This window comes from Erythrolamprus reginae, chromosome 7 (genome assembly GCF_031021105.1).
Source record: "Erythrolamprus reginae isolate rEryReg1 chromosome 7, rEryReg1.hap1, whole genome shotgun sequence".
NCBI classification, from domain to species: domain Eukaryota; kingdom Metazoa; phylum Chordata; class Lepidosauria; order Squamata; family Dipsadidae; genus Erythrolamprus; species Erythrolamprus reginae.
The window spans coordinates 85,612,679-85,633,935 of NC_091956.1; the positions used below are offsets into that span (position 1 = coordinate 85,612,679).

A 21,257-nucleotide genomic window follows, 5' to 3' on the forward strand; every position below is an offset into this window, starting at 1 on the left:
CCTTTCGTTATGTCATAAGCAAATCAAATACAATCATTATAGAACAGCATGATAATATTTCCAAGTCTTTTGCATATTCACCTATACTTTATATTGTCAGTTTGGGTTTTTTTTATTGCGGATCCATCTATACCATTTTCCCCATATCTCTTTAGTTTCTTTATTTCTTACTCCTTTAATGTCATTTGTCATTATGTCCATTTCAGCACATCTAAAAAAATTTTCAGTGATTAAGTTTTCAGACAGGATATATTCTTTCTTCCATAATTGTGCTATTGAAATTCTGACTGCAGTAACGGCATCAAAACAGTTTTTAAATGCATCGTAAAGAGTTAAAATCCAGCGTAGGGCTCTCCTTCTCTCCTATTATACACATGATATGCCCCCACCTCCCCAGACAACATAATCTGTGACTCCTGTTTCATCTTACACAAAATGCAACTAAGCTCAGAGTTAAAAGGTACCGACATACCGACAAAGGTAGAACTTTTCTGTTCTTTTGCATCCCCAACCACCGAAGTAGGCCATTAGGTACTTTAAAGGCAAACGTTGAGGCTGGCAATTTACATAAGCTTCAGAATGCTCTGGAAGATTATGGAAGGCAGCCAACAATTTGTACTTCCAATACGAAAACCTTCAGCTGAGGACAAACCAGCCACAAATCCAAAAAATCTTCCCAACACCCAATTTAAAGTTGAACTTCCAGTTTCCAACACCTGGTTTTATTTGCTGTATGCCAGTGTTTCCCAACCTTGGCCACTTGAAGATATCGGGACTTCAACTCCCAGAATTCCCCAGCCAGCATTCGCTGGCTGGGGAATTCTGGGAGCTGAAGTCCACATATCTTCAAGTGGCCAAGGTTGGGAAACACTGCTGTATGCAGCCCAGAGTCCAAAAGGAGTTGAGCGGCTTATACATTTAATAATTAAATTAAATTAGGAACAATTATTTTTTCTCCACCTCCCAAGAACAGAAAATATCCACAGATTTACCAATTCCAAACAGGGGGAACTACTTTTTCCTTAACATACCTCCCTCCCTACCACCATCTTATTACACAATTTGAGTTGTCCAGCAGGGAAGGAACAGTGGAAACCTCTACTGCAATTAATCGGAGGTGTTTGTGTGTATGGGAGGGGGGAAGGAACTATCTTGAATAAAATACATTTCAGGTCTTTGAATCCATACTCCTTTAAAAATCAGCTGAAAACTCTTTAGCAGCTGGCCAATTTCTTTTCTTTTTTCCCCTGGAAAGGAGGAAATGATTTAATAATAATTTAAAAAGCCGCCCCCTCCCAGGAGTAAGCCAGGCTAATGAAGAGGAAAGCTTTTCCAAAAAGTTCATCTTCCATTCAGCTCCTTTGACAGTAAACAGAGGGGATTGCTCAGTTTTAACTCCTCTCTCCCCCCTTTTAAGAGTCTCAAAAAGCTTTTGCCGACTCAGCAGATTCACAGCTCACCCAGAAACCGTCCAAAACACAATACACATAAAAAGCTACCATTTTAAGAGCTGATCCAGAAAAAAAAACCCCAAACCCTGGAAACACACATACAAATGCACAATTTTTTTACTAGTACAGTATAGTATTATACTAGTATTATAATATTATATTATATTATATAGTATAATATAATATATTATTATATTATATATTATATCACATATTATATATTATGTTATATAGTATCATACTATACTAGTATTATACTAGTATTTTTTTACTAGTGTATATGAATATTATTATTATTTATTAGATTTGTATGCCGCCCCTCTCCAAAGACTCGGAGCTGCTCACCACAACAAAACAGTACAAATCCAATGATTAAAAACAATTTAAAACCCTTAATATAAAAAATAGTCATACATCTCAAACTATACATAAAATGGAAACGCCCTAATGTTTTTCTCTTATTTTTCTTTTTACTAGTATCATGCATATAAATATTATTATATCTTTACATACCTCCAATATGTACTTGACAAAACAAACAAATAAATAAAAAAATAAAAACCCAAAGGCAAAACACAGCATTCATTAAGCTAGCAGTTCATGACATCCTACCCCCCCCACCCCAATTGTAATTATTTACATTATTCACTTTAATTCGTGAGAATCTGATGTGCCCGGTTCTTTCTATGGTGTAAGCCGGCCCCAGTCCTCGGAGAGGGGGCGGCGGCTTATAAATCCGATGATCGATCGATCAATCAATCAATCAATCAATCAATCAATCAATCATCCCGGTGCAGATGAAGGGATTGGGGTGTTTGAGAGAAACAGGGCGGGAAGAGTTGCTGGAACGGATCAGCTGCGATCGAGACCCGAGTTTGCAAAACTGCTGCGGTTGTTTTGTTATTTTGTTTTAAATCGTTAACGCGTTTTTTATTGTCGGGGGGGGGGCGAGGGAGGAGAAAGAAAAATCAAAATTTCTTCTTTTTTTGGAGCACTGATCCCCCCCCCTCGTTGAATAACGCCGATCGCAAACTTTTTGCAAACTTCTCCCCCCCCCCCGAAAGGACCAACGCTGGGATCGCGGCTGCCCTCCCCCCGAATGGGCCCGATTCATTCCCACGACCGGTGTCACCCTCCACATCTAGTGCCGGCAAGATCCGCCAGGGTGTAAACCGGGGGTCCCGATTTGGGGGGTGAGGGGGGGGTTGTGTGGTGTGTTTTTTGGAATCCCTACCTTGACTGGGCAGCCATGGTGAAGCTTCAGCAAGCCGGGCGTCTCCTGGCCATCAGAGGACTCCTTGCCTTCCCTTCCCAAAACTTCCCGGCCATTTGCCGACCGCGGGATGGGGGGGAAAAAAGACCCGAGCGCGGCCGCCTCTCTCTCTCTCTCTCTCTCTCTCTCTCTCCCTCTCTCGCTCTTCGCCCTCGGCGGCTCGCTCCCCCCCACCCCGACCTCCCCTCCCCGACCGCGGCCCGGCCGCCCACCTTGCTTTAGCTCAGCCCTGCGCTAATTTTGATCGACATCCGGGCGGCCCTCCCTCCGCCGGGGCCTCCTCCAGCCCGGCTGCACGTATGGCAGGGGAGGAGGGAAAGAGGGCAGGGCGGCGGCGGGGCGCGGGGAGGCCGCTTGGGCTCCCTCACCTCCGCCTCCGTCTGCCCCTCGCGCAGGTAAAACCCGGCCCGGCCCGGCAGACATTTCTGAGGTAAAGGCGCGGGCCAGGACAGGGCCAAGGCGCGCGCCCGCCCAGCTTGGGAATAACAACAACAACAACAACAATAGTAATAATAATAATAGTAATAATAATAATAATAATAATAATAATAATAATAATAATAATAATAATAATAATAATAATAATAATAAATTAATAATAATGGTAATAATAATAGTTATAGTTGTTGTTATTGTTATTATTTATTAGATTTGTATGCCGCCCCTCTCCGCAGCCTCGGGGTGGCTCACAACAATGATAACAACTATGTGACAATGTAACAACTCTAATATTTAAAAAACATCTAAAAACGCCTCATTTAAATGGGTGGCGGGAGGGTCCCCTCAGCTCGCCAAGCTCACGGCGGCGCCACCTCCACTCGAGTCTTCCCTCCCCCCACATACACACAGAGACTCTTTTCTCTTCAGTCCCTCCCCCCCACGAGTTGTCTTGGTACAACCCGCCTCCTTAAATGGACATGTAACGCGCTGTCAAAAGGCGGCCACGGGACGGAGGATTGGCTAAAAAGGGGGGAGGACGAGCCCGGCCTATCGCTGAGGGAAAAGCGCGGGACCGCCTCGGGCAAGGAGAAAGGAGGAGAGTGGAGAGGAAGGAGACACGCCAATACACACACACACACACAAACACCGACTACCTTGCAATGATGCTCGATGGGACGCGCAATTCTTGAGGGGGGGGGTCCCCTTAGCAAAAACCTCAGGGGATTTTCTAGCTGGAGGAAGAGAAGAGCTGGAGTGGTGGGCAACGGCCAAGGGGGGAGAAGCTGTTTGCACCACACACAGGAATAGAAGAGGCCAGTGATGGCGAACCTATGGCATGGGAGCCACAGGTGGCACATAGAGCCATATCTGCTGGCACACCAGCGGTTACTATAGCTCAGCTCAGATTTGCATGTGCTTTCGGCTCAACTGGAGGCTCTGGGGGGACAGTTTTAGCTTTTTAGCTTCCAGGTGTTACGCTTGCATTGTGTATTGCTGTTGTGAGCCTCTCCCAGTCTTCGGAGAGGGGCGGCATACAAATCTAATAAATAATAATAATAATAATAATAATAATAATAATAATTATTATTATTATTATTATTATTATTATTATTATTATTATTATAGCAGTTAATTGAGGATTCAGTGCATCACAGTGATAACTGGGCAAGCCCCTCGTGTGAAGGCTGATCCCTGTATTTCATCCAAAAAGACTAAAAAAGGAGAAGGTTCTGTGTTATTTTGAGAACGTTAGAGAAAAGACAAACCGATGGAATTCATTATTTTATCCCGTAGGCAATCTCTTAAAAATGGCTAAAATACCACTGTATCAAAATAATACAATCAATTGTATGCATGCTTTATAACACTACTAATGAAATTTAAACTTATTAAATTTGATTATACAACATGAGAAAAACAGTTTTTTCCTCCATTCCTAAATTTCTCTTTGTTTACTTTATATCATTCACTGAATAATGTTGAATAAAGCTATTCAAAGTAGAGCATGTATTATTTCCAGTGGTTTAGGAGGGAAGTGTTTTTAATAGGAAAGTGAACAAAAGAACAAGGTAGTTGGGAGAAAGATCAAAAGCAACATGAGAAAATATTATGAAAGAGTAGTAGATGCTTGGAACGAACTTCCAGCAGATGGAGTTGATAAATCCACAGTCACTGAATTTAAACATGCCTGGGATAAACATAGATCCATCCTAAGATAAAATACAAAAAATAGTATAAGGGCAGACTAAATGGACCATGAGGTCTTTTTCTGCCGTCAATCTTCTATGTTTCTATGTTTCTAATATGGACAGGTGGTTTTAGACAGGTGAAGCTTATATTACAGCTCAAACCATTGTTTCAATGCACTAAAAATTCTAAGCAAGTTTTAAGAAGGTTTTTTCCCAATAAGATTTTAAAAACGGACTTAGCTGTGTAAAAATCATATGGATTCCTATATTCACCTCTGGAATTTAAATTATTTTTTCTTTACTGATTTTGTGTTGGAAAGGAAATTGAAAGATTTTTTTCGGTTTGTATAAATTTTGGTTCTCAGTTATTTTTTCCAACAAGAATTTATTTCAAACAGGATTGTTGTTGTTGTTGTTGTTGTTATTATTATTATTATTATTATTTTGCATTAAGGTAAATTTTGAATATTGATTCTGCAGAGTCCAGAATATAGGGTGCAGAACAAATGCTTAGCAGGAAAAGGGCAGGATGGGCCGCCTGTTGCAAAAATATTTTAGATTTCAGAACAAGCCTGATGGGAAGAACCTCAAATTGCATGTACATGCAGCAGCGAAATGAAGCCTTCAAGGTAGAATTGTGCGCTTACCAGCATGTTTGCTTTTATCTGGGGAAAAAAGGAACCATCAGGTTAGGAGAACAAGTAACACAAGGACAAGTAGATAATCAAAAGCCTGCAACAGAGTAAACAGTGCAAAACGAAGATTAAAAAAAAAGAAACTAAAGCAAGCCTCTCCTTCTTCCTCACACTCTCTCTCACACGCACACCCATTTAAAGCCCAAGGAAAAGAAAGAAGAAATGCTCCAGTGCACTTTTAAAAACTCAAAACTTCCAAAAGTCACAGATGGGCAAGGCAAAAATATAAAAGCTGAGCTATTTCTAAATCAGAAGCAACACACGTACATTATTAGTACCACTAGTAAGACCACACTTTGAATACTGCATCCAGTTTTGGTCACCACAACATTAAAGGTATTGTGATTCTGGAAAGACCAATAAAATAATGACAGGACTGGAAGCTAAAACACAGAAACTGTTTCAGGAATTGGGCATGTCTAGCTCATTCATGGCGAATCTATGGCATGGGTGCCACAGGTGGCACGCGGAGCCATATCTGCTGGCACACAAGCCCTTGCCCTAGCACAGTTCCAGCTGATTTTTGACTTGCACAAAGGCTCTGGGAAGGCGTTGTTGGCTTCAGAGAGCCTCCGGGAGTATGGGGGAGGGCGTTTTTACCCTCCCCAGGATCCAGGGAAGCCTTTGGAGCCTAGGGAGGGCGAAACACGAGCTTACTGGGCCCAGCAGAAGTTGAGAAACAGGCTGTTTCTGGCCTCCAGAGGGCCTCCTGGGGGTGGGGGAGGCAGTTTCTGCCCTCCCCAGACATTGACTTATGAGTGTGGGCACTCAAGCATGCGCGATAGCTCACGCACATGCTCTTTTGGCACCCGAGGAAAAAAAGGTTCCCCAAGAAGGACTAGGGGTGATGATAGCCATGTTCCAATATTTGAGGGGCTGCCACAAAGAAGAGGGCGTCAACTTATTTCCCAAAGCAGCAGAAGGCAAGATGAGAAACAATGGATAGAAATTAATCAAGGAGAGAAGCAACCTAGGACTAAGGAGAAATGTCCAAATAGTGAGAACGATTAGCCAGTGGAACCACTTGCATTTAGAAGATGTGGTTACTCCATCACTTTTAAGAAGAGGCTCAGTGGAGAGCCATTTGCCTGAAATGATATGGGGCAGAGGTAGGCAAAGTTGGCTCTTCTATGACATGTGGACTTCAACTCCCAGAATTCCTGAGCCAATCATGGTAGCACAGGAATTCTGGGAGTTGAAGTCCACAAGTCATAGAAGAGCCAACTTTGCCTACCCCTGCCCCATATCATTTCAGGCAAATGGCTCTCCACTGAGCCTCTTCTTCAAAGTGATGGAGTAACCACATCTTCTAAATGCAAGTGGTTCCACTGGCTAATTGTTCCCACTATGTATGATTGTTGTTTATATTAATGAGTTTTAAACTGTTTTTTAATCATTAGATTTGTACTGTATTTTGTTGTAGTGAGCCGCTCTGAGTCTCCGGAGAGGGGCGGCATACAAATCTAATTAATAATAATAATAATAATAATAATAATAATAATAATAATAATAATAATAATGGCTCCACGTGCCACCACAAGTATAGTGTCTTCTGCTTGTGCAGTGGACTTAGAAGACCCCCAAGGTCCCTTCCAATTCTGCTTCCCATCAACCTAAACCAGAAATCCTATTAACAACCACAGTTCTTTAGAAGGCGTTTGCAATAGGCAGCCTTAACACAGACAGAAGCACAGGCAAATTGGACAAGCATCTAATAAAAGACCCATGCAAACTTCAGCCAAGACCAATGAAGACTCGTGAATTAAGAGGACAGCCTTAACCACCATTTGCATCCCAAAGACGGTTCTCTACAGTGGAAGGTGAAAGAGTCAGGCGCCTACTGTGAATCCCAGTTCTATAAACAGGCAAACAAGGGCCCCTTTCATTTTATTTTGCAAGTGAAGGGAACTCCTCTTGAGGAAGGGCTCCCCGCTGGAGTAACATCCTGAAATAACCCAGTTCCTCAGCTAAAATTCATAGCTTCAGAAACAGCAGCACAGGACGGGGGGAAAAATTAGAGGAAAAGTACAGCACATCCTTCAACATCTACTATGGAGATTCATTTGTATCCAGGAGTCAAGAGTTCTCTTACACACTTTCATCTTGTCAGAACCCTCTGAAAATTTGCTATCCTAGTGAGCCCTATAAATCAGTGGTTCTCAACCTGGGGGGCAGGACCCCTTAGGGGTCAAATGGCCGTTCCACAGGGGTCGCCTAGGACCCTGGGAAAAGACAAATTCCCCATGGTGTTAGGACTAAAGCTTCTATTCTGGCACCTTGGAACATATTTTTAAAATCCGACCAATCATAGCTTAAAGCTCTGTTGGGAGAATTGGTGCTAGACCTATGGTTGGGGGCCACCCACAATATGAGGAACCGTATTAAGAGGTCGCAGCATTAGAAGGGTTAAGAACTACTGCTATAAATGGACAGCTTCACTAATCAAGATGATGCTATTTATCATCAATAAATATTACACGGTACACTTTGCCCAAAGTCAGGCATAAGACCACTTTGACATCAATCACTATCACACCATCTGTTGAGAGGAGTTGTGATGGGAATACTGAATAAGTAAAATGTGTGATGTTTAAAGGCAGGATATAAGCGGCTCACAACAGGAATATAAAATACAAATCCAATGATTAAAAACAAAACAGTTAAAAACCCTTGATTAAAAACAACTCATACAGCCCAAACAAACCATACATAAAACGGAGCGGCCGAGGAGAATCAATTTCTCCATGCCTGGCGACAAAGGTGGGTTTTTAGAAGTTTGCGAAAGGCAAGGAGGGTGGGGGCAATCCTGACCTCCAGGGGGAGTTGATTCCAGAGGGTCAGGGCCAAAGTGTTGGTTATGACCTAGAAAGCCCTTCATGGCATCGGACCAGAATACCTTCGGGACCGCCTTCTGCCGTACAAATCCCAGTGACCGATTAGGTCCCACAGAGTTGACCTTCTCCAGGTCCCGTCGACAAAACAGTGTCATCTGGCAGGACCCAGGGGAAGAGCCTTCTCTGTGGCGGCCCCGGCCCTCTGGAATCACTTCCTCCCAGTGCATTGTAATATTTGTATTTCTTTTTCTTTCTTTTTTTGTATTGGTATTTATATGCATATATATATGTATTTATATGTACTATTATGTTTGTATTATTTGTATTCAAAATTTTAAAAAATTATTTTTTAAAAAAAGAGCATCCACCAAATCTTCATGAGAACAGCAACCTCTCTCCAGCAGTTGCAGGAGGTAAAGCAGGCACACAAATATACACAGATCTTCAAGAAGTTGCTAACAGTTCCCTCCGACAATTCCCCACCAAGCTGTAAAGAGTTCCAAGTACCGATGTTAACATGTAATCTTTTGTTCCTGCCTTTCTCCAGAAAAAAACAAACAAACGGTTTCCAAAAGAAGACCTACACATGAATGAGTATGATGGGACTGTTAAAAAAAGGAGGAGAAAGTTTAAAAACACAGAGGGAGAAAGAAGTAAGAGGCAAGTAGATCCTTAAATTAAAATCTTACCTGTTTTTCTTGCTGGTGTTCATCTCGAAAATCCTGGTCAAATCAGATCATCTTGGAAAGAAAAAATAAATATCAGCCACCAACTGATGCTGTGTTTTTCTGCAGAAGACCATCCTATTTATATATTGCTTTTCAATTACAATGTCATCTCCATCTCTCTCTCTCACACCTGCCCAACTCTCATTATTTCTTTTTTCAAATTTCATACAAGATTTTTGAGGAAAGCTTCAAAGGAGGCGTTTAATAATCTGAAAAGCCGTGTCCTTTACAATGACAATGACATTTAATTTAGCTCAAATAGCTTGATACCCCTACGTAGTGCAAGACGAAACGCTCAACTCGCCATGGATAGTAAAGCTCATTTGGATCAATATTTACTCCACAAAAAGAATGTGTTTCCTTCCAAATAAATACCTGAGGGAGGGAGGGTTCATTATTATACTGTTTTTTATTACTGTTGTGAGCCGCCCCGAGTCTTCGGAGAGGGGCGGCATACAAATCTAATTAATAATAATAATAATAATAATAATAATAATAATAATAATAATGTTTCTATAATAATAATAATAATAATAATAATAATAATAATAATAATAATAATAATAATAATATAAGAATAGGGAACCACTTGCTGAAAAACCCAGCTGACTTTGAAAATTACGTTTGGCTCGGTAGTTGAAGAAATTAGGCTTTCCATGAGAGAAATAGATATTTTTCTCTTTAAACTCTTTAATATGTTTTCCTTTCTTTCTTTTTTGAGTGTTTGTTTAGGTTTTTTTGTTTCATTATACTTGCTTAATTTGTGTATTATGATATAATTATTGTATATACTATTGCATTATTCTGTAACTTCAATAAAATAAACTTTTATTAAAAAGGAAAAAAAAAATTCCAAACTGTCTTTCAGGTGAATGCTATAAATGCAAAAATTATTTACAGGTTGATTAAAAATATCAGAAGGAAATCGAACGCAGAGGAAGAATTTAAGTAAATATTGGCAAAAGAAACAGCGGGAATACCAGGCATGCCGTTCCATTCCCAGCATCACAAATGGATTTTTTCCGTCCATCCTCCAGCATGCGTGCCATTTACTATCTCACAGCCATCTTCAGCATTTGAAGAATGCGAAAATGCCCGAGGCTTCTTCCACTGCAAACCACGGCAAGAATAGGTCTTTTTCAATCGGTTTTCTGAAACCCAGCGTTATTTTCCCCAGCAGCCTTCAAGTCTAGAAGGTTTTACTGTTGCTCAAAATACTTACAAAGTACAGTGGCACCTCCACCTAAGAACACCTCTATTTACAAACTTTTCTAGATAAGAATTCAAGATTTTTTTTGCCTCTTCTCAAGAACCATTTTCCACTTACAAACCCGAGCCTCCAAATCTGTAACCGGAAAAGGCAGGGAGAAGCCTCCGTGGAGCCTCTCTAGGAATCTCCTGGGAGGAAACAGGGCCGGAAAAGGTGGGAGAAGCCTCTGTGGGGCCTCTCTAGGAATCTCCTGGGAGGAAACAAGGCCAGAAAATGCAGGGAGAAGCCTCCGTGGGGCCTCTCTAGGAATCTCCTGGGAGGAAACAGGGCCAGAAAAGGCGGGGAGAAGCCTCCGTGGGGCCTCTATAGGAAACTCCTGGGAGGATACAGGGCCAGAAAAGGCGGGGAGAAGCCTCCGTGGGGCCTCTATAGGAATCTCCTGGGAGGAAACAGGGCCAGAAAAGGTGGGAGAAGCCTCTGTGGGGCCTCTCTAGGAATCTCCTGGGAGGAAACAAGGCCAGAAAATGCAGGGAGAAGCCTCCGTGGGGCCTCTCTAGGAATCTCCTGGGAGGAAACAGGGCCGGAAAAGGCGGGGAGAAGCCTCCGTGGGGCCTCTCTAGGAATCTCCTGGGAGGAAACAGGGCCGGAAAAGGCGGGGAGAAGCCTCCGTGGGGCCTCTCTAGGAAACTCCTGGGAGGATACAGGGCCAGAAAAGGCGGGGAGAAGCCTCCGTGGGGCCTCTCTAGGAATCTCCTGGGAGGAAACAGGGCCGGAAAAGGCAGGGAGAAGCCTCCGTGGGGACTCTATAGGAATCTCCTGGGAGGAAACAGGGCCGGAAAAGGCAGGGAGAAGCCTCCGTGGTGCCATAGGTTCGCCATCACTGGTCTAAGGTGAAAGCTTTTGAAGTTCTTTTTAATTAAGAAATAAAGCAGCTGATCTCGGATGTGGAGCCATGTTTTCTTTAACCACAGAGGTGGGCAGGATTTCACCTTCTGTCTGGGCAAAGCTGCCGACCAGTTGTCTCTGTCTTTATCTCTTCTGGGTTGCCAATCAGCCAGGTTTCACAGGATGCTAACATGTACCAGCTAGCAAGGGATGGCTTTACCAAACCACGCGCAGGTTGTCAGGCTCAGGAAATTGTGCTGAGTAAAAATCACGCCAAGCACAATTGCTGTGTTGCGATGGAGTCTGTGCAGTTCCAGTTTTTGGAACAAGAAAAGCAGGAAAAACAAAACTAGGCGAAATGTCTCTCCAGCCATAAAGGTCCATGAAAAATCCTGTTCCACGTTTTTCTTCCCACCGCTTGTGTTGGAAAGGAAAACATTTCGACTTAGGCAGTTTTCACTTGAAATGCAGCCTGAAGCAAACTCTGAAAAGAAGCCACAATCCTGGCTATTTTAAGGTGGGCTATGTTGAAAACATGCAATTTAACTATAAGGCTGTGTTTTGGGGCCCTGTTGGTTGAGAGGGACCTTCGAAAGTTTCAAATCCACTATAACTAAATTTTTAAAAAGCAGGAAGAGGGAGATTGTGATCCCTCTGTATAGAGCGCTGGTGAGACCCCATTTGGAATAATACTGTGTTCAGTTCTGGAGACCTCACCTACAAAAAGATATTGACAAAATTGAACGGGTCCAAAGACGGGCTACAAGAATGGCGGAAGGTCTTAAGCATAAAACGTATCAGGAAAGACTTCATGAACTCAATCTGTAGAGTCTGGAGGACAGAAGGAAAAGGGGGGACATGATCAAAACATTTAAATATATTAAAGGGTTAAATAAGGTCCATGAGGGAAGTGTTTTTAATAGGAAAGTGAACACAAGAACAAGGGGACACAATCTGAAGTTAGTTGGGGGAAAGATCAAAAGCAACATGAGAAAATATTATTTGAAAGAGTAGTAGATCCTTGGAACAAACTTCCAGCAGACGTGGTTGGTAAATCCACAGGAACTGAATGTAAACCTGCCTGGGATAAACATAGATCCATTCTAAGATAAAATATAGGAAATAGTATAAGGGCAGACTAGATGGACCATGAGGTCTTCCATGTTTCTATAACAATCCTGCACAATCAATACTGACTTTATTAAAACAATTTGTGTTAATGCATTAAATATTAAATACTGTTCTGGCTTTTCTCCATCCATCCATTCATTCATTTTTTTGATTCAAGATTGGTGACTCAAATAAAATCCAATGTGATTTTTGGCCAGGAAAAAATAAAATCTCTTGAAAATCACTTTATTTTGTGAATTGATATTTTGGGCTAAACCTTTTGAGTAACGATGCCTCAATTTATGACTTTTCTTGCCACTGTTGTGAAATGAATCACTGTGGTTGATCAGTTAGTAACCCAGTTAAGGGAATCTGGCTTCCTCATTGACTTGGCTTGTCAGAAGGTCCCAAAAGGTGACATTGGGACCCAGCAACGGTCCTAGGTATAAACCAGTCGCCAAGCATCTGGATTTTGATCACATGACCATGGGGAGGTTGCAAAGGTCATAACTGTGAAAACAGTCATAAGTCGCTTTTTTTCAGTGCTGCTGTAACTTTGACTAAATCATCACTAAATGAACTGCTGTTAAATATAGGACTATCTGTATTTGATTATAGCTATTGGACAGAATCTTGCCAAAGTAAAGCTATAAACTTTCCTGCCAAATTGATATATCCTGATATTCTAATAATAATAATAACAACAACAATAACAACAACAACTATAACAGAGTTGGAAGGGACCTTGGAGGTCATCTATTCCAACCCCCTGCTTAGGCAGGAAACCCTACATTACTTCAGACAGATGGTTATCCAACATCTTCTTAAAAACTTCCAGCGTTTGTTTGTTTGTTTGTTTGTTTATTTACTTACTTACTTACTTACTTACTTACTTACTTACTTACTTACTTACTTACTTACTTACTTATTTATTTATTGTTAGAGTTGGAAGGGACCATGCAGGCCATCAAGTCCAACCCCCTGCCTAAGCAGGAACCCTATAGCATCCCAGCCAAATGGCAGTCCAATTTCCTCTTAAAAATGTCCAGAGTATTGGAGTTCACAACGTCCACTGGTAGGTTGTTCCACTGGTTGATCGTTCTGACCGTCAGGAGGTTCTTCCTTGTTTCCAGGTTGAATCTCTCCTTGGTTAGCTTCCAGCCGTTGTTCCTCGCCCGGCCCTCCGGTGCCCTGGAGAATAAAGTGATCCCCTCCTCTCTGTGGCAACCGCTCGTGTACCTGTAGACTGCTATCATGTCCGCTCTGGCCCTCCTTTTCTCTAGGCTATCCAGTTCCCTCAGTCTCTCTTCGTAAGTCTTGGTTTCTAGACCCCTGTTCATTTTGATTGCTCTTTTCTGCACCTCCTCCAGAGTTTCAATGTCTTTTTTTAAGTTGGTGACCAAAACTGAACACAGTACTCCAGGTGTGGTCTGACCAGGGCAAAGTAGAGTGGTATTAAGACTTCCCTGGTCTTGGAGTGTATTCCCCTGTTGATGCAGCTTAGGATTGTATTGGCTTTTTTGGCTGCTGCGGCACATTGTTGGCTCATGTTTAGTTGATTATTCACCAAGACTCCGAAGTCTCTTTCGCAGTCGCTACTGTTGAGGCATTCACAACTTCTAGAGGTGAGCTGTTCCACTGGTCAACCGTTCTGGCTGTCAGGAAAATTCTCCTAGTGCAAAAGCCGTGGGTTTTATTGGCTTTTCCTTGTTTAATAGGATCAAAAGGCAGCAATGCTTTTATTTGATAAAAAATGCATGCTCCATCCACATTTTTAAAAAACTTTCTTTTATATTCTACTCTTCTACTCTTTGCAAATGACAGCAAGACAAAGTAGCCAGCACGGATTATAATGTTTTTTTTAATGACACTGAGGAAAGGAGCCTTTCTTAAAAACAAGCATTATTTTTCAAAGCTTTAGCTGGAGAATGTCAAATACAGCCATCCAGCTGCATATTACTTATTTTGTGAGATCTCAATCTCTCTCGCCTTTTCTCACTCCAAATTGTCCTTGGGTATATTTGCTCCAGACCCAGTGATTAATGGATGGCTTAGGACTCCATGGAGTCAACAGAGTGACGGGACACAGCTATTGCAAAATTCATAGCTAGATGATATCCTCATTGAGATCAGCCAAAATACACAAAGGGGCGGGACACTTTCTGAATCCTCTAAAACTCTTGATTAATCCCCATTTCGGTAACTCAGAAACTCACATAGACTTCTGGGTGGTTTCCATTGGTCCTAATAAAGCAGGGGGTCCCCAAACTTGGCAACTTTAAGACTTGTGGACTTCAACTCCCAGAATTCTCCAGCCAACACAGCCTGTGGATTTCAACACCCCGAAGAGCTTCTGGACTTCAACTCCCATAATTCTCCAGCCAGCATGGCTTGTGGACTTCAACTCCCATAATTCTCCAGCCAGCATGACTTGTGAACTTTAACTCTCAGCATAGCTTGTGGACTTCAAATTGAAGTTGAAGTCCACAAGTCTTAAAGCTGCCAAGTTTGAAGACTTATATTATAAAGGAATTGCTAAGGATTCTGAGTTTGGTTTTCCATGAGCACTTTTGGCGAGAAAACTTTTAAATACAGGTAGTCCTCAACTTATGACCACAATTGAGGCCAACATTTTTGTGGTTCAGCAAAACATTTGTCCAGTGAGTTTTTTGCCCACTTTTTACGAGTTGTCTTGCCACAAGTGTTAAGTGGATCTCTGCAGATGATAAGTTACTAACCTAATAGTGAACCTGGCTTCCCCATTATCAGAAGGGTGCAAAAGGCTGTTATTGATGCTAGGATTCGCAGGGCCTCTCTAGGAGGCATGAGTGGTTACTCAGCAGGAATCATTTACTCATGAGTAGCACTGCTGACTAACGGGACATGCTCTCAGGGTATTTAAGATGGTGTAACACGTTGCTTCAACGCAGAGAACAACATTCTAGCATCTAGTTTCCAGTTCTTGTTTTTTCGGCTTGTAATTTTAACAGGGCACATTCTCAGCTTTCTGAGGAGCTCTGAATATTATTATTCCAGTTGGGTAATTATTGTTCTGCTTATCTCTTTCTGGGACTCTAGCCAGCTGATAAGGCTATATAATCTGTATGGTGCAGCCATTAAAATACTTGACTTTTATTTTGAAAAGACTTTAACTGCAAATATTTCTTTGTACATAGTAAAATCACTTCTTATTTAAACTGGGTGGTGTGCATTCTGACTTCTCGAGGTTCGACTACTGCAACACTCTCTACATGGGCCTTCCTTTGAAAAGTGTTCGGAAACTTCAGATCGTGCAGAATGCGGCTGCACGAGCTATCGCGGGGCTTCCAAGATCTGCCCACGTTTCTGCCAACACTCCGCGGCCTGCAATTGTTGCCGATCAGTTTCCAGTCACAATTCAGTGTTGGTAATGACCTATAAAGCCCTACATGACATCGCACCAGAATACCTCTGGGACCGCCTTCTGCTGCACAAATCCGGTCCCACAGAGTTGGTCTTCTCCAGGTCCCGTTGACTAAACAATGCCATTTGGTGGGACCCAGGGGAAGAGCCTTCTCTGTGGTGGCCCCGGCTCTCTGGAATCAACTCCCCCCGGAGATTCGAATTGCCCCTACTCTTCCCGCCTTCCGCAAGATGTTGAGGACCTATCTATGTCACCAGGCATGGGGGGAATAACTATCTTTTCCCCCCATTACCACTCTTTTCTGACTGTAATATATGAGAATGGTGTGATTGTGTAGTAATGATCATTTTTAATATTTATGGGTTTTTAATTCATTTTTAAAAAACTTATATTGGATTTGTACTTTGTATATTGTATTGTTGTTGTTTTGAGCCACCCCGAGTCTTCGAATAGGGGCGGCATACAAATCTAATAAATCTTAATCTTAAATCTTCTGGGCGGCTCAGTGCTGGAACAGAAGAAGATGTTGGATAACCATTTGTCTGAAAAGGTGCAGGGTTTCCTGCCTAAACAGGGGGTTGGACTAGAAGACCTCCAAGGTCCCTTCCAACTCTGTTATTCTATTCTATTCTAACTTTTAAGTCAAGGACCACCTGTATAGCTTCCAAGGAACACAGGAAGAAATATGAACCATGGGGAAGAGCTGGGTGCGAGACTGTTGAAGGATACGCATAGCTAGAGGTATAACAAGCAGGAAGAGGGAGATTGTGATCCTGCTGTATAGAGCGCTGGTGAGACCCCATTTGGAATAAGACTGTGTCCAGTTCTGGAGACCTCACCTACAAAAAGATATTGACAAAATTGAACGGGTCCAAAGACGGGCTACAAGAATGGTGGAAGGTCTTAAGCATAAAACGTATCAGGAAAGACTTCATGAACTCAATCTGTATAGTCTGCAGGACAGAAGGAAAAAGGGGGACACGATCGAAACATTGAAATATGTTAAAGGGTTAAATAAGGTCCAGGAGGGAAGTGTTTTCAATAGGAAAGTGAACACAAGAACAAGGGGGCACAATCTGAGGTTAGTTGGGGGAAAGATTAGAAGTAACGTGAGAAAATATGATTTGACTGAAAGAGTAGTAGATCCTTGGAACAAACTTCCAGCAGACATGGTTGGTAAATTCACAGTAACTGAATTTAAACATGCCTGGGATAAACACAGATCCATCTTAAGATAAAATACAAGAAATAGTATAAGGGCAGACTAGATGGACCGTGAAGTCTTTTCCTGCCGTCAATCTTCTATGTTTCTATGATACCTCCAATGCTTCATTTCCACACAGTATGATTTTTAACAGATGCCTTTTGCTCAAACAGTTGCTCCACACAAAACAATAAACGCAATAACAAACATCACAACGAACCTACCCCTCTCTCTTACCACATCACTAGTTTAATCAACATTTCATTATTTACTTCTGCATTTCAAATTCATTTCAGGACCGTCTGCCACCCCATTATTACAATCACACAATTTCACTTTCAGCCTATGCTGAAAGTTGGATATGTCAAAATCCAACCTTTTACCTACAGCCCTTTCTCCGCCTTGTCAATTTCTAAGATGGATAGATGTATTGTGGGAGTTCAAGTCCACCAGTCTTAAAGGTGCCAAGTTTGAAGACTTATAAAATAAAGAATGGAGAGTGAAAGTGAACACAAGAACAAGGGGACACAATCTGAGGTTAGTTGGGGGAAAGATCAAAAGCAACATGACAAAATATTATTTTACTGAAAGAGTAGTAGATCCTTGGAACAAACTTCCAGCAGGCGTGGTAGATAAATCCACAGTAAGTGAATTTAAACATGCCTGGGATTAACATACTGTATATCCATCCTAAGATAAAATACAGAAAATAGTATAAGGGCAGACTAGATGGACCAGGAGGTCTTTTTCTGCCGTCAGACTTCTATGTTTCTGTTATGCTCAAGGTTTGACTACTGCAATGCTCTCTGCATGGGGCTCCCTCTGAAGAGTGTTTGTAAACTTCAAATCGTGCAAAACGCAGCCGAGACAGTGGTCATGGGCCTCCCTAGGCATGCCCCTACCTCTCCAACACTACGCAGACCGCATTGGTTGCTAATTGGTTTCCGGACACAATTCAAAGTGTTGGTAATGACCTATAAAGCCCTACATGGCATCGGGCCAGAAATACTTCTGCTGTACGAGTCCCAGAGACCGGTTAGGTCCCACAGAGTCGGCCTTCTCCGGGTCCTGACAGCCAGAAAAGGAACCAAAGAAGTTTCTTGGATGAGAAGTGAAACATCTTCAAGTTGGCGGTGGTGGTGGTGGAAAATCCAGTTGATTTTGGGAAAAGCAGCTTTGGGACAACCAGGACATTTTTTTGTTTATCTACTGTGTTTCTTAATTCTGTTATAGTGTATACACTCAAAGCTCTTATACATTTGTATCGGTACCTGTACAGTCCTCTTATTTTATGTATCCCTTCCCCATTTATTTTCAATAAAGATTATATTTAAGGGGGGGAAATCCCATGACAACCAGAATTTCCGTAGACATTTACAAAAAAATTCAAATTGTAGCACATATTGTTGTGCATACAAGCTAAGGAAAGGGAAGCTAGTGGATTGCCTCTCCATGGAGAGAATGAGTCACAACTCTGAAAAGGTGCATTTTAGAAAAACTATCCAAGTATCCCTTTTAAAAAAAAAAGAAAGAAAGAAAGAAAGAGGGAGGGAGGGAAAGAGAAAAAAGAGGAAGGAATAGAGAAAAACAAAGAAAGAAAGAAAGAAAGAGGGAGAGAAAGAGAAAAGAGGAAGAAATAGGGAAAAACAAAGAAAGAAAGAAAGAAAGAAAGAAAGAAAGAAAGAAAGAAAGAAAGAGGGAGGGAGAGAAAGAGAGAAAAGAGGAAGGAATAGAGAAAAACAAAGAAAGAAAGAGGGAGAGAAAGAGAAAAGAGGAAGGAATAGAGAAAAAGAAAGAAAGAAAGAAAGAGGGAGGGAGAGAAAGAGAAAAGAATAGAGAAAAAGAAAGAAAGAAAGAAAGAGGGAGGGAGAGAAAGAGAAAAGAGGAAGGAATAGAGAAAAAGAAAGAAAGAAAGAAAGAGGGAGAGAAAGAGAAAAGAATAGAGAAAAACAAACAAAGAAAGAAAGAAAGAAAGAGGGAGAGAAAGAGAAAAGAGGAAGAAATAGGGAAAAACAAAGAAAGAAAGAAAGAGGGAGAGAAAGAGAAAAGAGGAAGAAATAGGGAAAAACAAAGAAAGAAAGAAAGAAAGAGGGAGGGAGAGAAAGAGAGAAAAGAGGAAGGAATAGAGAAAAACAAAGAAAGAAAGAGGGAGAGAAAGAGAAAAGAGGAAGGAATAGAGAAAAACAAAGAAAGAAAGAAAGAAAGAAAGAAAGAGGGAGAGAAAGAGAAAAGAGGAAGAAATAGGAAAAAACAAAGAAAGAAAGAAAGAAAGAAAGAGGGAGAGAAAGAGAAAAGAGGAAGGAATAGAGAAAAAGAAAGAAAGAAAGTTTAAGAATGAAGAAAGACTTTGAACAACAACTTTTCCACAATTCCCAGGCACCTTCCTCTTTGGCATTCACGCTGGGTGCAGCCGAGCAAACACAAACCCACGTCACGCACACCCTGCGTGCACAAACAATGCGAAACCCAGCGCGCGCACACACACACACACACACACAAACACAAAGACACACGTTCCTCGCCAAGACTTCCAAATCCCCATCTATCCATGAGAGAGAGAGAGAGAGAGAGAGAGAGAGAGAGAGAGAGAGAGAGAGAGAGAGGGAGAGAGAGAGATATTCGTGTGCAAACTGCCTGGCACCACTTGCTAGCTTCACTTTGAAAAGATTTGCATTTCCCCCAGATTTGCAAAGGGCAAAAACGCAGAAAACGCAGCTTCTTTGCTTTGGTCAGCCAACCATACATCCTTCCTGGGATTTGAATCTGCACCCTCTGCCTTGCAAACATGTCTATTTATTTGCTGAAGGGAAATCTTCATTCTCTGCAAGCCACATTCAATGCAATATATATACACTGCTCAAAAAAATGAAGGGAACCCTTAAACAACACAATATCTCCAAGTAAATCAAACTTCTGTGAAATCAAACTGTCCACTTAGGAAGCAACACTGATTAACCCTCAATTTCATGTTGTTGTCAGCACATTCAACTTTGTACAGAACAAAGTATTCAAGGAGAATATTGCATTCATTCACATCTGGGATGGGTTCTTTGGGTGTTCCCTTTATTTTTTTCAGCAGTGTATATACAATTATATACACATATACCTCCCTTCCTTTTCATTATCAGCAAAAATATTTTACACACACACACACACACAAGAATTGTCATTATATTATTATTATTATTATTATTATTATTATTATTCTATACTGTATATACAGTATATATGAGAGAAAATACAAATCCAATTAAATAAATAAAATAAATAAATAAATGAGAGAGACAGTGAGAGAAAGAAAGAGAGATAACACATATACAGTATATGTTTTCGTACATTTTCATGGGTATATGTATGTATGTAGATTGTTCCAAGTTCGGGTTTTACCTCAATAATATTTACTCAAAATATTACACGAGGTAAAACCCGAACTCAGAGCAATCTACATATATGTATGTATGTATATAAAATTTATTTACTTTGCTGAAGGCAACTCTTCATTCTCTGCAAGACAAAGAATTTATTTTATTTTATTTTATTTTATTTATTTATTTATTTTGTCCAATACACAATGAGGGTTTTAGTGGGTATATATACCTATATACACATAGTAAAATACATGATGAAGGTTATAGAGGAGATACTCATAGTAAACTATATCTAAGAAAGAATAGAAAAGAAGGTATGGGAATAGAACATATCAATGAAATTTTTAAATTTTAATTTTTAAATTTAATTTGATATCAGCGTGCATTTGCTGAAGGCGACTCTTCATCCTCTGCCAGCCAGAAATAGACACTTTGTTATGTTTTAATACATTATTCTTTAAAAAATGTGCCTCAGAATTTATGAAGGGGAGAAGGAAGAGGGGGGGGGGAAGAGGTCTCTCACCTTGGCTCAGGGGCTGCGGGTCCCCCCGGGAGGCGGCGAGAGGGCCGGACGCGGCTGCCCAGAGCGTCTCCCCCCTCCCCGCCCGCCCGCCCTTCTCAAGCCGGCCGAGGCAGGTGAAGCGGGCGGGGAGAAGAACCAAAGTTATCAGCGCGGCATCGGGCGTTCGTTGGCTCGCTGGTTCTCCCCTCTCTCCGGCCAGCGGGGCTGATCCGGGAGCAGCAGCTGGAACTTGGTGACGTGGGGCGGGGGGGAGGAGGCTGGCCCCGCCCAAGCCGACACCCAGACAGGTTCTAGCCCCGCCCCACCTGGGCATTGACAGGCGCCTGCCACACTTCGGCTGGCCGGCCCGAAGAATCTCCGGAAAAAGCCGAAGAGTTGGCGTTGGGTGTAAGCCACATTATAGGCGTCCTATTCTCAAGTCCAGGCGTGTCTTGAAACTATGAA

General features: G+C 41.8%; 1 protein-coding gene across 1 annotated transcript in view; it reads right to left on the reverse strand.

Annotated features, from left to right (window-relative positions):
• The window catches only part of AFF1 (ALF transcription elongation factor 1), a 158,537-nt gene extending 137,531 nt beyond the window's left edge, over window positions 1-21,006 (reverse strand). The window contains 2 exon segments of the mRNA XM_070758051.1: window positions 9,072-9,122; window positions 20,814-21,006. Coding sequence (XP_070614152.1) covers window positions 9,072-9,094 — 23 coding nt within the window. The 5' untranslated portion in view covers window positions 9,095-9,122; window positions 20,814-21,006.
• Window positions 21,007-21,257: the final 251 nt, after the last annotated feature.